General features: G+C 36.2%; 1 protein-coding gene across 1 annotated transcript in view; it reads right to left on the bottom strand.

The window, feature by feature from the left end:
- Window positions 1–19,375, bottom strand: part of LOC107193700 (LIM/homeobox protein Lhx3) — a 70,376-nt gene that overhangs the window by 47,903 nt on the left and 3,098 nt on the right. The window contains exon 2 of the mRNA XM_015583193.1: window positions 8,928–8,972. Coding sequence (XP_015438679.1) covers window positions 8,928–8,972 — 45 coding nt within the window. The remainder of the gene's footprint in view (window positions 1–8,927; window positions 8,973–19,375) is intronic.

The following is a 19,375-nucleotide window of genomic DNA, read 5'->3' as shown; positions in this document are numbered from 1 at the left end:
AACCACTTTTTTACGTATGTTGCGATCCAAATGAAAGCCCCCCACCCCCTCATGTGTTCGACGAGAATGGTCGAAAATGGCTCGTGTTGCGCGAACTGCAAAGATCCGCGGTATTTATTTTAATTAGCTGCTTCAATATTAATTCGTGTGTCGCGCGGACTGTTTACCGAAACTCACCGGTGCTGCGGCGGTACACAAGAATCGACAATCGATATGAAACGCCGGGGCGATGTCCCCGGAGGATCGCGATATGTATTTTCAAAAGCGACGGTGTGCTCGAGCACACCCTCCGTTTCGAAAGTTTTGTTTGCATGCGGTGCCTTTCATCGGGGATATTTACCGTTTGATCTTATTATTTCATTCGTCTAAATTTAAACACTTCAACGTCCCCGCCCCCTCGCCGCGTCTCTCCCGCTGTTCCTGCTGTGGCCACAAGCCTGATAATTGAATTGGGGAAGTTTGAGGAGATCGTGGACACGTTATGGATAGCGCAATAGAGGTTTCGACTGCCTGAAAAGGGACTGCGCTAGGTTAGGTCACTGTTTCCATTGTAAAGTGGATTGATTAGTAATAAATAGCTAGGAAAAATTAATATTTCGTTTTCATTTGTAAATATTTGTATGTCTTCGTTTTCCAACCCACTGTAGGCAATGTGTCTAAACAAAACTTTAGTCATTCGGGACATCCTTCCGAATGTTTGTTTTGTATTGCAAAAAGTTTGAAACGTTTGACGTAAAACAGTAAAATATATTAAGCTTGGGCGTAAACAGCCCGGTTGGTCTACGAAGTATGAAATAATTTGTTTCATTAAGTAATTATAGCTCTGGTACATAGATAAGACAAAGTAAAAAATAACAAGACTGCAGAACTCTAGGCAAATTCACAATTTCAGATACTAATATCTAAAAATTAAAATGGGACCGGATTTTGAATTCTCTACTATAGGAATATTCTCTTCTATATAATATCTCAAAGCCAGAGGTGCTATAAATGCATAAACATCTACAGTCTTTACATAATGATGGAAATTACATACGTGATTAGAGAATTTCCTATAAATTCTTAATCGCCGTAACAATATAACAAAGGCAAACGCACAGATTTACAATTAGTTTTCTTGCAAGATCGTCATTCCCAAACGGCGAATCGAACGAAACTGACCATCTCTGTTTGCCTGCTCCTAATTTCTCATAATCTCCGTATCGATTGCTAACCAGCGTGTTTTCCATTGATCGTGTCAGCTCGGTGTAGCGAGTCTCCCGAATATGTGTCCTCAGACGAATCGAGCGAGGAAAAGCGAGCTAAGCCCCGGGAAAAGCAAACCGATTCGTTAACCACGTTACAGGCACGTCGGTATAAACCAAACCAAACATTGACATGTTCAATCATTTCGATCTCTCCGCCTACCATCGAGCTCGTGCAGTCCCCGTCGTGCAGTCACGGGACAGAGGATGACAGAGAAGGAAGGACGGCGTGTAGAGGGACGGGGGATAGTCAGCATTCGCCATCTGGCCACGGAAAGGGGCGCACAGCCACCAAGGGGTAGAAATTGAAATGAAAACAGGAGAGTCTACCCCCGAACTTGTCCACGGTGCTCTCGTCAATGAGGGCTATTAGGGGACGATATGTTTTTCTTCGTTCACAGATTTCTACGCGACCCGATGACTTTCGACTTGTCAACGGGTTTCGCGCGAGCCGGCGGCTTTGATTAAGGGATGAGACCAGTAACGATGAAAAAAAAATTGGAAATTTCTTTTTTGTAGTTTTCAGTACGTTTATAGCCTTAAAAACATGTCCATTCAATTTCTTTTCTTTATGTTCCTGGAAATTATTGTGGTGCACGACTATGAAGCGAACGGTCCACAGAATATACATATAATATACTACTGGCAAAAAATTATTACCTTACTTTTGCATTAGTGAAAAGTTATCGAAATTTACAATAACAGTGTTTCAGTAGTGAACAAGTGAGGCACTCTTCAATACTTCTTGCCAGTACTGTATTATACTTTTCAAAGTTTATATTTGTACAAATGCGTTTTTAATACTTATTAACTATAATTTACTATCACAATAAGCAAGGAAGTATCTATCTGTTCTTACAAACAAATTTTTCTGAATGTTCTGAAACAATCCTCCCTCCTCTTATTATAAACACTTTGTATGGAAGTTATATATATGAATTTCATGTTGAATGAGAACAAAAATATAAGTGTTCATATCATAATGAATGGGATAATCAAATAAGGAGTATATTTTAAATAAATATAAAAGAAAATTTCCATACTATGGAGAACCAATGTACCTTTTTTTTTAATTTGTTTAATAGTACGTATCACTCGAAACTCTCTTTTCTCTTTGCTTAATTATCATCGAAATGTTATATCGTTCAACCACCACTCAGTTAATCAGCTTTAGATTATTGTGTGCGTAACAATGGGTGGAAGCTCAAGAAATTCCCTTCAAGGAAGAAAAAAAATGAAAAACTCAAGGGCTTCGTGCGTACGCGAATAGAAACCAAATGCATGCTTAGATTTTCCCCTAGCAAATGATGGGATAACGCATGTCACGAGGGGTGTCGAAATACAATAAATTTCGAGATGTATTTTTATTGATACTACTTGTATGTTGAAATTTGGAATACTATTTATATATTGAATACTACCTTAGAAATGGAAACTAATGTTTATAGAATAACAGAAATTATATAATTAATATATTTTATTCCATCATATCACAAGGGTAAATCTAAGAAAAGATTTTTTGAACAACAATACTTCACTTCACATTATAATTAATTCTCCAATAATTTAAAACACTTGATAAATATAATAATACGATAATTAATACCTCAAATTAAAGACTACAGAGTGACTACATAATTAACACTTCGGCAAATTAAGAAGTGTCACTTCTATTATATTATTTCTGCGACAAAATATTCTCATATTCTTTAGTCTACCTCAATGTAAACATCAGATTCTGGTTACAATCAGTGTGAACGTAAAAATAGAAACTACTGATGTTTACGTAAATTCATTCTACAATATAATTTTCGTGGTAGTAAAAACAAATGGAACACCTTGCACACTAATGAATATTTTTTATCCAAAGCGATTAGGAAAGCGGAACTAATTTGTCAATAAACATTGAATAATTCGAAGCAATTGATCAACTGGAAGATAATTTAACGGACTAAACACGATCACCATAAACGAATTTACCTAGTTCTAGGACGCACTGTTGCGACTGTAATAGAAACGCGTCGATCCATCACGGTCAGTGGTCCGTGGTTTTGTCAGCGACTATTGTGAACAAAAACGGTTTTGCCCCGACAATACTTGCCGCGGCGCACCTACGGCCGAACGAATGCGAACGCTTCCAGAGGAATACCTCGCGGACGTCCATGGCACGCATTGCAAATTACAGGTAGATTTATGGGTGAATCGGAACGTACCGTAGTCCAGTTCCCATGCTCCGTCGCGTAATCGTCCGTAAAGATACGTTCATCCGTAAATAGCGACTACATATTAATGTTCGTGCCCTAAATCGGTTTTGTTATCATTATTGGTATTATAGTTCGCATTATGTTGAAAACAACGATAAGGAAACGTTCTTCGGAATAGTGACGATTAAACAGTGTATATTTATGCATTCATAGCGCCTTTTAACTTGAAAAATTTAGTAAAATAAAGAGTTCAATAATGTTTCGTAATATTTGTGTGTTATCATTGACAGAAGAAAAACAAAGAATCTAATACGGAAAATAGATTTTCATTTTTATAGAGTCGTGCTTGAAACTATGAATTTGCGTAAACATTGATAATCTCTATTTTTACGTTTATACTGATGAAATAAAAAGAAATAAAATACTTTAAGGACTAGGAATAAAAACTACCTAGGAACTTTTACTTCCATGAATGTAATAATAATATATTATTGAAGTATGTGTTAGATTAAATAATAAGCTAATGCTCGATGTAGTGTAGTATAATATAGAAAATGCAAAGTGTACAGGTTTCATTTAATGATGCATATCTGTCTTTTTGTAAAAATAATACTTCATAATTTTTTTTAACTGAAATTGTACTATTCTTCTTTGCTTCGAAAATTAATTATATCATTAGTTATACCTCCGCCTACACCTGACTTATACTCATTTTGCTATATAATATTTAAATGTTTATCCCAGTACTTTTTAGTGTCGTGTTACTTTCTCCACCAAAGTATTTCTATGAATAGTATTCAGTCTACTAATTTGAACCTTATCAAGTATACAGTAGTTCACATGTTGTCTAAACACCTCTTTATCTACTCTTACATTTGCATAAGTATACTTACTTAATTTTATTTCCAATGTAAAAAATGTATTTAATACAATTTTAATAAAAAAATAAGCAGATATTCATAAGAGAAATGATTGGTATATGATAATAGATTAGTCTCTATTAGGCCTGTGAAGTGTTAACAAAATTGCGCTCGATTCTCATGGCACGAGCTTGAACCGGAGCGTCGATCATTTGGGCGGAAAAAGGAAACGCCCATGGCTTTACCGTGGAGTGAATGCTCCGCAGAAGAGGCGTTAAATGCAACAAAACCATGACATCCGGTGGACACGGGTCGACACGTGACCTGTTCAATGCTCTTAAGCCAAGTACTCTACGAAGATGACCAAAATGACGTCCTAGGCATTGTTAAGCTGCTAAGGCGCTTTGTTGGCAATTTTTTTTCTATCATCCCGTAACAATGCTATTCGAACTCCATGTTTGACAAGTATAATTGTCACCCAGAACTACGAGTACCATTTTGACTGCATTTTGAAATCAATATTTTTTCTATTCAATAGATAAAATGTTTCTGTTTTTGTTAGGTATTATAAAGTGTCACTGAATGGAAGATATAATATTGTTCTAAATTTAGGAATCTAAATGTAGAAGTATCTTATGCAAGATAAAATGAGAAATATAAGAAGAAATCCCATTTTAAAATTGGTGTAACAATTGAATACAGTCTGTTCAGTCTCAAACATTACACTTTAAGAAACACCTCCAACTACAATTAACCTCGGCAAAAACGTTAACAAAACACCATTCTTATTTTCTTTGAAACATACCACATTGCTACTTCATACACTAGCAAACTTTCGCAAACTTGCAGCTTTTCTTCCAAACGAGACATTTTCCAGGTTTTCCTTTCAAGAGAAAGCATCAAGAAAGAAAAAGCAAGTCTGCAAAGATCTTCTGCTAACATGGCAGTATAATAAAATCATCCTGGCCAGACAGTGGCGTAATACAAAGTGCCTCGTTCTCTACCGTAGAAAGTTTGAAGCCTCAGGAATTGTTTGTAGAACTCACTTGTTGGCCTCCCTCTTTCTATCTCGTGTTCAAGTCCAAGCACGCGACAGCCTCAACCGGGACAGTTATATGTATAGTTGGATGGATAGATGGATAAGTAGAAGGAGAAATAAAGCGACCACACAATTATCTTAATGGAGTTGTGGACACCGGTGGGCATTATCGATTCGATGCGTAAACGTCACTACGTCGCTGGTCTGTCGTCTAACACTTGTACGCTTTGAAACTGAGAAAATGCTGGTACCATAGTGCAGACTTGAAAAACAGGGGTAGATTTGATTAATCGAGAACTTGAAATTTGTAGGCTGATATCAAAATGACTCTTTCTGGTCTTTCAATGCACTTCATTTGATTGATTATTTGTATTACAATATTAATTTGGAAATTCAATATTTAACTTCGTTTTATTAATAATCTCAACAAGATCGTGTCGAGGATGTCAACTTTGTGTTTTAAATTTGTAATATTTCGATTTAATTGTAAATCGACATGTGTATATAATATTCCAATTTTTCGTATTGATCTATATGAAAGTATCTAATTGGATCTCTTGTAATAAATATTTTAAACAGAATGAAAAGGCGATTTGTTCTGTAGAAACAAGCTACTCGCTTGTAGATACCACTATTTCGGTGGCACTCTGCGTAATATGGTAGTAAAATACATATTGATCGAGAGCTTACTCCAATTAAAGATAGATTAAAGTAATAGAAATGTCTCATAACAAAATGTACGAATCTATAAAATAATTTTGAAAAACTAAGGCAATTCTAATACAATGTTTAACCACTGTAAATTCGAAATACTTATTATGGATCCGCATAGAATCCATACCTACTATGCGTTCTAACACCAGGCAACGCGTAATCCAAGAGTTACAACGTGTACTGTCCAACATGACTATTTTTTAGATTTCTACAGTTCAACACGATTGCTTTTTAGAAGTTCTTTCAATTTTTAATATTTGAATTTGTTAGTATTAACATTTAACAGTAGAACTACCAAACCCGTTAAAATGACGGTTTGCAAATTTCTTATGTTACGATTCGTGAAATTATAATAGTGCTTTTTAGAAGGATTTATGTTAACTTTTCAATTACTCTACATTTTATATTATACTATCTCATGCTAAATTATACTACATCACTATACATCCAACGCTGGTAGTTCTAGTGTTAAATTTGTTCACTTCAACAACAATTAAAATCAGCAGAATATAATTTCGCGTACTATATGTTCCAATATGTTAATTATAATACGTTAACAGTACTGTATTTCAAAATTTAAGAGATGCTATGAATGCTTAAACATTCGCAGTCTAGTTACTAACAAAATAACTATTTACTATTTTCTCAAATATGACAATGTGTCCAATGTAATTTTAAAAGTGTTCTACATGTGTAAAAACACCTTACACACACAACTATACGCGAATCACCGAATGGCGACAAATGGATCGGGCGTATTGTGTTTCCGGTTTAATAATTATTTTCCATTATTGCAAGAGTGAGCATGTTGGCAGTAACAAGGCGGGCGTTGTTTCAGGTTGTAGGAAAAGTAGCGACAAAACGTTGGAATGAACAATCCACTCATCAGAGGTGGCCACGTGAGCCGCACGTGCCAGGAGCGTGCCAGAACAACTGGTGCCCCGTCGCTTCTGGCACCATGTGCGCCAATGAATATGCACGCGTCCACCCCATCGGTTTCCTACCTCCGTCGCCGTAAGATCACCCCGTGGAACGTAGGTGTTACCCCCTTCCCCCGTTGTTACCAGTCACAGCTTTTGTTGACCAGCTCTTATGCAAATTGACTTCGACTTGTCTTAACTTTCGAATGTATTCCGTTGTTACGACATCTGTTTATTCATTTTCGACAGTTTTAGAACGTATTTGCAAGCTAGCGTTCATTTAACGACGATAGTTTTCGTAAGGATGTGAGTTGTCTGATCGATGCAAAAGTATAAGATTTATTCAGAATTTAAACAAAATAATGAGTATTCATAAATTCAATAAGTCCTTCAAAGCCACTAAAGGTCGTAGGTACAAAAGACAATTTTCTATCCAATTTTCGGTGCCGCTGCGAAGTGACGTTGTGTTTAATCTTCAACCCTTCAGAACGCTTTACTTGTTTATCCACATTGTCTGCACGACCTTTACTGACATTGGAGAACTTATTGTCGTGGGTCGTGGAATTCATCTTTAAAGTAGCTATCGGGTACCCACATAAAAAGGAAGCATTCCATTTGGAAAAACCAAAGCTAACCTTCGGATCATTAACACCTCCCGACAGAATAAAACTATTATTACTGTACCCCGATCCCAACAAAACTATGCAACTACTGTAGGAAACATTTTTATGAAATTTTAAATGTACCAGAAATAGTTCAGATGGTAAAGTTCGGCGAATACCCGCTATAGAATACAAAATCATCCACTCTATCGTTCATCATAGGAAAGTATCAAGCATTATCAAAGCGTCTTTGACGGTCCTAAAAGTGTTACTTCAAAGGGCCACAAGAAGAGGGTGCGACGAGAGTAGCCCGCATTTTCGATAGAGACTGTTGAAACTTTTAGGTGCACAATGGTAAACAACGTGTAAATCACACGTAACAATGCTACTGTACAACGAGTGTGACCAACTGCTGTACTGACACTACGTCCTCGATGACATATGGGGCAGAGTCGATGATCTTGTACTTAATGCTTTGTGCCCCCTGCATTATGAACTTCGAGAGCCACTTCAAAGAGTAAGAGCCGGTACTTGAAAAGGATCGTCACTTTTGATACTGATCCAACATTCTAGTATGCTATGCTTTATCACTGTTAGCCGCATACGAATTTACAATTGATTTTGTAATGAAAATACATTTAACATATTAGGTATATTACAGAGTACTCACGATAAGCTTCCGATTTGCCACTGCTAGTTGATAAATTAATATCACGGAGTTCATTGGAAGATACCCAAATAGCACAAGAACGTCCTATGTACGTCCGATGGACGTACGTTCTGGACGTTCTGTACATTCGGAGGATGTCCCAAAAACGTCCATATGTCCCTGTTATGTCCCCGTTATGTCCTCGTTAAGATCTTTAAATGTCCTAGGAAGGTCCTATTTACAAAGTGGAACGTCCTCAGGACGTCCTGTGTCAACATTCTCAGAACGTTTCCCGAATGTATAAAAGTAACATTCCCTGTACGTTTTGGGAACGTTTAAAGAGATTTTAAAAAGGCTATGGTAATGTCTTAGACGTATAAGAAACGTTTCCCAAATGTTTAAAATTGCGGTTAGGTTTCATTATGTGCAAGGTGACAGGAGTTAGGTTAAGTTGGTTTGTGTTTAACAAATAAAAGATTAACTTTTCTGCGATTTCCGCACTTAGTAGAAATTAGATCTAGTTAGTTGGGTGTAACATTTTTCAGCTCCAGTATATACCTTCAAAGACAAAGTTCTTTCGATCTCGTGTAAACATAAAATGCATAAGGATAGAGAGATAAAAGAAATGTTGCAAAAAATTAAAAACGAAATCGAAGTGAAAATGAAAAAGAAATATCAAATTAAAAAGGACTCACGTTCTTCCTTGATCGAAAAACAGCTTGGAGTTTCAATCTTCCGTTCTAAAACAAAAGGAAAAGAATAAACTAATTAAGTCGATTAAACTAAATGTGCGTGCAATTTAAGCACATTAAGGTATAATGAAAGTTGCGTAAAGTAACATAAATGCAAAAAACGGAACGAAAGAAAAGAAATAGAACGAAACAAAGAATAAACTCTTTTATTATATCTTCTTTCGGTTTGATGAATAATTCAATAATCTGGTATTCAGATTATTTTGTTTTTTTTCTACTTGCACGTTTGAGCTTTCATCGGGAGATTTCAAAGCTGGTTGGACAATGTGTCATTTTGTCTCCGTGATGTACCATAACGTTTTTATAGGGCATCGTGTTTGCCATGTTTCAGCCTGACAGTACTTTTCTCGCAACGTGAACATAAATAATTTATCTGCGAACAAGTTTACCACGCTCACCGTGGACCTACCTGCGCAATGTCACGAATCGTATCTGCGTGAATTAAACTGTTCACGCAAGAACCTTGAAATTATTAAACGTCCAAATTAAAATATCATTTGAACATGTACGTAGACGGTTAGTTAAATAAATAAAATTGAAAATGCATTTTTTATTATAATAAAAAAAAATTTCTATTTACCTCGTAACTCAGCTTGCTGCAATTTTTAATATACTGATTAATATATTTTTGTGCGCTTATAATATTATTTACAACAAAAGTGGAAAATATTTCTGGTACTTGCGTAGAAAAAGAAATATTTTTGTATCTGAAATGTTTCAACTATTTAAGTCGCCTAAATAAAACACTTTAAAAAATCATTAATAATGTTAATGTCATTACAAATAATTGTACATATAATAACGAAGAAATTAAATTTTCCTTGTAGAGTGTATTTATATTTATTTTTATTTTTATATTCCTTGTAAACTGTGTTAACAATTCGAAACAAGAGTCAGCAGAATACGAATGCTTCTTTCCATTACAGTATACAAGGTATACTTCCCCTTCACCCTTAACTCTTATGTGGACAACCAAAATATTCACGGTTATTAAGCAATCGTAATATTCCTATTCTGACGGATTAAATAAACACAGATAATTTTACTTCCATAGTTTTCCCTTCCTGTAACATACCAAATACTATTTTAGACCAGAACCTAAAAAATTATCCAAGGAAACTTAGAAATGGGTACTTGGGTACCCTGGTATCCGGTTGCCTACACAAGGGTTAAAACCACGCCACTGAGATTTTTTTCGTAACAAATCAAAACATCCCCTCCGTCCATTTCACGAGAAGTAAATGGACCCTCTCTCTTTCTCTCTGTTATCGAAAGTATACATAATCGTAAGTTTGCACGAGCGCGGTTTAAACGGTGTTTAGTTCCCATCAAGAGCCACTTAATCTCCGATCGCGTAAACTCGCGCAACAATAGGGAACGCGTGGCTTGTGGAGGGGCACACGTGATTACGCCCGGGCAGAAACATCATCGACTAGTCACGTGGCGCCGGAAAAACGGGCGCAACACGCCAGACACACACACACACACACACACGAAACGAGCTCTCTCTCCGTCCGAAAAACCGAAACCGCAAAACCCGAAAGGATCCACGAGTACCGCCTACAAGGAAAACAACCCCGAGTCACGCGTTCCCACGAAACACGCAACGCGAGACCAGCATCAACCCCCTCGAGTTCTCTCTCTTTATCTCTCTCTGTCGGTGTAACGTTTCGGATTACATGGTATTTTGCTGTTACGTACTGCTCTTGCTGTCGGATGTTTGCGGAGGCTTGTAATCGAATCAATGAGAAATGTTCGCTTGTGGGTTATAATGCCTTTTGTCAGCGAAACGCCGTAGTTTTCTCACATTAGTGACGTGCGATGGTTTTGTAGGTTATGTTTAACGTGACGAGCACAGAGTTCCTCTGAATTTTCATAGATGCGTGAATACCATTTCTTTATTTTTTAGTGCTTTTCTATGGTGAAGACAGTTTTTGTCTGGCATAATATACAAGATGATGTGAAATTAGGGTAATAATTTGATAAATTGTGTAGGAAATCATTTTAAGTAAAATAATGATATGTGAACTTAGAGTTTCCAAATCTTTTTCGGCTCACCATCCTCTTTTCAAAGTTTTCTTTGTTCAGCCCCTCCTTGGAATAAACTATCTCTACAGACTCCCCTCGATTATCGTCTGGCTTGTTCTACACGATTATTGTCCAGGCAGTATCCCTACCACTGAGGGGAGGGGGGGGGGCGTAGAACCTGTCAAGCGCATACACTTTGTTACCCCTTCGCTTTTGTCGTCGAGACTCGGGTTTCGGGTAAAAAACGAATTCACGAGGATCTGAAGCATTTCTCCCTACAAGATTATTGTCCCAGCGCGGACCCAAGTTCGGGACGATAATCAAGAGGAGTCTGTAATATAAAAATTTCCAGATGTAGTTTTTGCACTCGTGCGTGTAATCTTTGAATCTGAAAAAGTTAGATTGAAAGTGAAGAAAATAAAATAACTAGAACGCTCCCCAGATCTCTGCTATTATCAATACATAGTTGCAGAAGTTTAAAATTCGTAAATAAATACATTTTGTTGATTTGTTGATGCAATGACTGCATTCCAGCGTCAGAAATACATTTTAAGCATTTGTTATAACTTTGACTAGTAACTGAATGATATTTCACATTGTTGTACACAATAATCGTAAAAATCCTTTGATTGTTATTTCTAATACAAAATTAACCGAAACACATTTCCAAGCTACCCATACCTATTTAAATTGGCAACACGTATAATTAATGTTTTTAACATATTCAGAATAGGACACTCCTTCAAATTAATATAAAACTATACAAAAAACTGCATTTCACAATAAATCATGCGAAACCTCAATAACTACAGAATGCACTATTTGTTTTGTCCATATTCTTATTCAATAGTATGTTTAAAAAAAGTATCGATAATCTATCCAAAAGGTACTACAATAATATTGTAAAATCAATATTTACAACGAATAATACATTACTGGCATGTTGACGATGACGGAAAAAATTCTTAATCTTATCGAAAGCCAACCTCTTCAGACGGTCGCCCGAATAAATGACGCACTATAATAGTGACTGTCTTAGCCTTACCCGACGTGCTAACTCGGGAGTAATTGAAAAGGAGGTCGACGCTTGTCGAGGCATGTTATCAGTCAAAAAATTTTGTAACTTATGCGTCTATCGTGATTTCACTGTGTAAATACGGTAATTCTTACAGCTCGAATAACATACCTACTTCCCAGTTACAAGAAGCAAAAGTCACTGGGGCATTGGGAATAAGTACAGATCTAAAGAGATTTCTGTATATCAATCTCTACATATACTCTAAAATGAAAAAAGAAGAAACTTCTTACACTTATTTAATACTTTTTTCGGATGTCTCAACTTCTAGTCTTCAGAGCACCTTTAATCCGTAATTGACGAACGTGGGTCATTCGAGACCTACTAAGTTTGATAAATTATATAAATGAGACTTCGACATGGGTCAGAAATCACGCAGCTTCATCCACCACGGATCTATTTTCCGTCGGTTAACTGATGATGAAAATACATTTACTACTAGAAATATTAAGACTTGTACGCAATTTCATAAAACTTTATGCATTTATGTAATAATTGTATCTTGATAGTAACTTGTGTAATTATGTGATAATAGCAATAAATGTCACAGGGAACAATTTTTAATTCCTTTTTAATTCAATTTTGAAATCATGCGTCTAATTTCTTCTTGCAATTATTTATTAGTTGAAACGTAATTGCTTATGCCTTGTTCAATTCAGAGTCTCAGAACCATCTCCTGCAAATTAGTAAATATCGAAGAAGAGTCTACTAAATTTTAAGAAACCTGCATATTTTTTAAAATTGTAAATTTTATTCACTTACGTCGGATAGAACCGAGGAAACCAATATAAAATGGACACTGTAATCAAATGTAACACAGACTTCAAGGTGTCTCGGACTTAACATTATAAATAATAAAAAAACTATACACCAATCTATAAGATGAAACTACCTTAAACTCATTTGTTTTAAGAACTGAACTCACACATTTAAAAAACAAAAACGACTCCTTTAACACCGAACCATACAAAGTACTTCCGCACGATTAAATGATCCCAGCAGCGAAAGTGTTAAAAAAACGCAATCGACTCAAAGTTAAACAGAAAACCCCGCAATGTTTCCCCGTAATCGACACTCCACTCACATTTACTAAGAAGCTATTTAAGTCTCTCCTCGTCACGGTCCCACGAGTATACCCAAGGATTAAACCGAGAGGAAAAAAAAAAGAACAGAGAAACGAGTAATCCGAGGGAAGAAGACAGAGGGAAAAAAAACGAGACTATCGATCAAACCCTCGAGTTTGAAACGTCAGCCCCTGAAATGGACCGATTTCCATCGCACGCGAGCGCCAGGTAAAAAAGTCGTAACGCGTCGTAATGGCGACGGGGTGAGAGACGGCGGTAACTCGATGCCGTGGCACGACGCGTGCTCAGGACACGCTTTTCCCAGAGACTATTTACGCGTTCGACTGCCAGCAGCCCACACTTGCCGCCTTTCCTCCAGTGTCCTCGCGATGCGTTTTATCGTCGCAGTAATTTTCGCGGCGTCGTAACGTCCCCACCGCCGCGGTGAAACGCCACTTCGCGGCTGGGGGCCGTTTTCCAACTTTTCACGCGCGGCCTCGTATCGCGGCCCGTGAAGTTACGGCTTGCCGTAACGGCCCACTGTCAACGCAGTCACGAAACGTCACTGAAACTAAGAATCGGAAGATATAAACATAATTCTTAAAAATAAAAGAAAAGATTGATCACTATCACATTCACACGATTGCAATCATTTTTGATAAATTTTCCATCGTTTTTCGGAAAAATGATAACATTTTTTGGTCCGTCGGAGGCATTCTTAAATGTCCTGTAAGAATTATTCTTTCGCAGAGGTCCAAAAAGGGCCATTTTCTAACATCTTCCTTTCGGTAACAAATTAAATATCTCATAAAGTATTGTGGTTTCAGTGATCTTACCTTTACCTTTTATTAAAAAACTAATATCATCGTCAGGTCATATAGACTCGTGGAGGCAGGCAAGATTAAAAATGTGTGAAGTGAAAAAATATATAAGTTATATTTAATATAAAAACACATAAGTTTATATTTACATCAGTCCATCATACAATAACAAATATACTCAGTGACGACAGCAACTTTAAAGACAAATTGCAAAAGGTTAAAGGTAACAGCATTTAACATGAATAATCGATAGAACAAAAACTGAATAAATTATACAACTACCAATAAGTAATTAAACCAACACATTCGACCGAGTATCACATAAGAACCATATTCTTTTCGACTGTATCACGAATTACACTTCATTCCGTATCAATTCAACCCGAGACACGGGCGAATGATACATCGAACGGTCATCGATACGCGGCCGCCTAATAATTTTCCCTCATAAGGACAGGGACTGGTCATAGCCGGTCGATAACCGGCGTTTAACGACGTTACCGTGCCGATGTATCATACCGAGTGGTCGCTCGGGGCGAAGTCGTGCCGAGAAAACGAAGAAAATAGGAGAGAAGATAGAGAGAGCCCGGCGAGGATTCGGTCTACGGCTTTTTGGCGTGGGTGGTAGCGATGCGGCGATGCCGGGAGAAAAAAATAAGAAAAACCAACCACCGCCACCGCAGAAACTTTCGACTTGGGAAGCAATTCCCTCTCGCCGGTCCGCGGGTTCCACCGGCAAGAGAAATGTAGGTGGGAAAAATGTTCCAGGTCTTTTATACAGAAGAAAAAGGATCTGGCAACTTTTTTATTACGTCGGAAAATTTACTGTGCCCTGCCTCTCAGTAATCGATTCGTGATGAAACCGCCGTTATCAGTCCTTTCCCCCAATGATCAAATAAATTCTTCGTTTTTATATATGCACATTTTTCTTGTAGACGTTTTTTCTTTGCAATGTATTTATTCGGTGCGTCAGTATGTTATTCCCCATAGTTCCAACATGGTTATACATTTCAACTCAATACATTTTCAACTCGGAATATTTTGTCGACCTTCTGGATTTGTGAAAATGGGAAAGAATGATGGAGGCAAATGAGGAATATTGGTAAAATGGAATGAGTGTTGAATTATTTGGAAATGAAGACAGAGTTTCATAAAATAGAGTGGGGTATTTACTGGTGCATCTAATATTTTGTTTGTGAAGAATTCTTGAACTGCCAAAAGTACTGATTGAAACTCTCAATGTAATGTATTGCTTGTAATTAGTGTATTTGATTCGCCACGAAATTTCTATTATTATTTCTTTTCCTATGGTGAAATAAATTATAGTTACGGGTTCATTTTATTTTTAACTTATCCCCTATGTAATGTCTAGATAATTATTAGGTGTATTGATCTTCGTAGATAAAGGTAAACTAAAACCAAATTTTAATTATAGAAATAACCTACGATTGTTAGTACAACGTAAATAGATGAAAATGTTTAAAAATTTTAAGGCTTCGTTATTGAAAAATACAAGCAAATATGTTTCGTCTCATTTAAGCTATCCGAATATCCCTTAGAATAATGATAAGTATACTTGAAGAACCCTCTATATTACTTTCCATTTATACAGGGTGTTTCCGAAATGCTAGTACACCCTGAAAGTACGTGATTTTGTATGCAAAAATAAGTCGAAAACGTAATATAATTTTTTTTATTACGATGCATCATTTTCGAGAAAATCGAATATGAAAATCTGCGGGATACACGAGCAATTTCGAATAAGACTTGGCCAACGCGTCTGTTCATTGCATTCTGTTTCTACTCACTGTCACTTAATGCATACGCGTTGAATGAATTTTGAGGATTAATTATCTTGGAAACGAAGCATCGTACGAATAAATGTTATTCTACATTTTCAACTTATTTTTGCATGTAGAATCACATTCTTTCGGGTTATACCACCATTTTGGAAACAATGTATAAATTATTCCCACCGAATTTATCTATACACTTTTTTACTAAAAAAATAATTAAAAACAAATGTTTCATTTCAGATCAAATGGATCCTAAACAGTGTACAGAAGTTAATTAAACAGTAAAATATTTCTTATAACTTTTTAAAATCCTATTAATTAAATATTTTTAAGGCCTCATACCTCTTGGCAGGCAGTATACATAAACTCGACGAGAATCTTAAAATTTAGCCCTTTGAAATAGGCAGAGCCGATTCGTCGTCGTCGTCCGCAACAAAGACGTGAAAACCTTCATCCTCGTTTTCCCGCCGGCCGTTCCACCCCTGCATGCGACTACCACGCGCCCTCTAACCAGCCGCCATTTTCTTTCCACCCGCGTCCCCGTTCTACTCCCATTCGCCATGAGCCACCGTTTCCTATGGTTACCATTTACCCGATGGATGCTTGACATCCTCATTGGAGCTTTCTGCCCCTTGTCAGATCGTGGTTCTTTCCTTGACTTCGTATCGAAAAAGTGTATTCGCATCCCTTTCCGCGCGTTTTATCGCCACGGTCGCTTGATCGACGGATTTTGTACGATTTTCTGACACACAGATTCGGATTTTTATTTATCGAGAATAAGGTAGTACGAGGTTTCCAGCACTTTATAGAATTTCAACATGAATTCTAATTGTTTATATATTTTTCTGTGTTATTTAAAATGTGCAGTATTAATGTAGGTATTCTATGGTCCTTGTTAGACTGTAGATGTTTACGTAGAAAGATATGTTTATAGACTAATAACAAAGAAACTTCGGAAACTTAAAAATTCAGATTTGTTAAACTTTACAAAAGTATATATACATACTGTGCAGAAATCGGGACGTGATTAGAAATAGAGACATTGACCTTATGTTATTTTACGAAAGTGGGATAAACCTAATTCTACCTTATAAACGGTTAAATGACGAAATCAATTTTTCGTCGATTCTAATTTTTGTAATCTAGTCTACAAAAATGTAAATTTATATAAACATCCGTAGTCTATTTACGATAATACCATGCCACAGCTAGAACATTATGTATATAGATTACGATCGCCATAGTAAGGAATCTGGCGTTCGCGAGTTTAATCAACACGATTAATGGACGCGTTCAATCGACAGGCAGGACGTGTAAAAGGCTAACTGCCGTGCAGTTCAGGTCCTGGTGTTTGGGCCTAAGTTTAGATTTAGGTTTAGATTTAAGCACATCCGCTATCGTGCCCGAAGCAATACTGTATTGATTGTGGGGTGGCCGTGCCTCCGAACACATTACATGATTAAACCGCCCCAATGGCATAGCAACCGGCCTTGCAGCACTTACCTTATTAAAATATCCACCACCCGCCCTCACCGCGCCCTTTTAACAAAACCTTCACGCGGACCCGCGGACTGTTCCATCGCCTATACTTTATCGTCGAGAAACGTTTAAGTCGCCGTGTTCTTTGAATCGACCTTCCTTACTGGCGAATGTCATTCAAAGAAGACAATCAAGAAACAATTCTACATTAATAATTAACTAGTAATAATTAACAAGTAACATAAACGTGCAAAAGATATGGAAGGAATTAAAATGAAATTCAATGTTCATTTTGGAATTGTTACTACTACCCTAATTCGACTAACAATAAGCAATTAACGTAATATATTCGATTGAGTTTCACGAAAAATTATATTCTACTATACTACCACCCATAAGTATTGTCCCATCCATATTAAATTTGCTTTAATAAAAAAAATTTTCTAAATTGTGATAAATTTTTGAAAATAATTAGGTTTCGTCACAATATAGGTCACAAAGAAAGCAAAATTCATGATCACTCCTTAAAAATTCCCAAAGTCAAATATAACATGAAATAGAGTACCTTACATTCAACGATCATCGATACCTGGGCATCTAATAATTTTTCCTCATAGCAGAATACAATTTATTCATTTGACATTTTTTCGTCAAAACCAAGGAATTACCAAGCAAGTCAAAATGACTTGTCAATACACTCTTACAACGACGATTAAAATGTTATGACAATACATTTTCTTAGATCTTTTGCCTCTTTTATTACGATATAAAAGTCAAGAAATTAGTCAATTTCTGAATTTCTAAATTTTAAAAAGTTTTTCACGTTTATCCACTGATCGAGGCAAATATGCGTTTATCGGTAGTTCTAGTTCTAGTGTTAAAGATACATCAGATACGTGTAGTTTGGTACCATTTGACTCGGGTGTCTGACTATTACTGATTATTATCACTTATGTTAATATTTATCAATAATGATATAAACTGAAAAGGACGAGACAGAAAGATTAATACAAAATGGATAATCGTTAAATGTAACCACATTTCGATCGTAAATACTTACATAGGAGTAATTACAGATTAACCCTTAGTTGGCGATGCCTGGGTCCATTTTGACTCAGAATTATCGAAAGTTTTCCGTATCTATTTAGCTTTTCAGAACTAAGCGTACAGTTGTTTCATATTAATATTTGATAAGGAGACTAATGTATTTTATAGAAATACACTTTAAAAAAACATCTCGAAACTGATCAGTAGGGGTGTGAGTGTATCCAGGTACCACTGTATGTACGAACCTTGGTAACATTCGCCCTCTGATGGTTAATACGGATAATCTAATGGGTTTAATCTAGAAATATATATTCACCTATATATCTAGGTGAATGTCATTTAATTTATACTAATATAGATACTGTAGCATATTAAAGGAATTATTGTTTAGGTAAATAAGTAGGAAAATGAAAAAGCAGTCGTGAATGTAGTTCAGTATAATTGATGGATTAACTCGTCCTATATTGCTGTTAAATTGCCTCCACGCAACGCATGGGCACGATAAATTTCTGATCACCCAAGGGTAAGTTTGATACAGGTTTGTATTGAACTCTATTAATGAGACGTGAACTCTGACTTATATATTCTTCTAAATGATCGATTCACAGTTATCTACAGATCTTAATAAAATATGAACTCTGTCGATAATTGAACGAAATCAATTTCTGAAAATATCTTGCACTAAATGAATGTCTATATTTGGGTACACATTTAGGGGATATTGAGAATTCATACGGTATTACGGAAATCACTAAATAGAATAAAATAAATAAAACTAATATCAGCACTGTCAGATCCTTTTTAATTATTTAAAGAAACAAACACACGCAGTCTCAATAATATTCCTGAATGCTTTTCAACGTCTTACACTATTTTAATGAAATAAGATAAACGCTACAACTTCAAACTATTTCCCCTCGAAACTCATTTAAAGGAAAATGAAATAAACTGATATTTAATTTTATTTGTAAGGTAACGTACCGCATAATCCACTTAATATATCATGAAAGAAATAGTGGACTGCCCATTGGTATACATATCACAAAAGATTAAAACCAAAAATTTCGATAAATTTAATTAA

Source organism: Dufourea novaeangliae, unplaced genomic scaffold (assembly GCF_001272555.1).
Source record: "Dufourea novaeangliae isolate 0120121106 unplaced genomic scaffold, ASM127255v1 scaffold25, whole genome shotgun sequence".
Classification (NCBI taxonomy): domain Eukaryota; kingdom Metazoa; phylum Arthropoda; class Insecta; order Hymenoptera; family Halictidae; genus Dufourea; species Dufourea novaeangliae.
The sequence above is the reverse complement of the archived record's forward strand: the minus strand, read 5'-3'. Positions and strand labels throughout refer to the sequence as shown.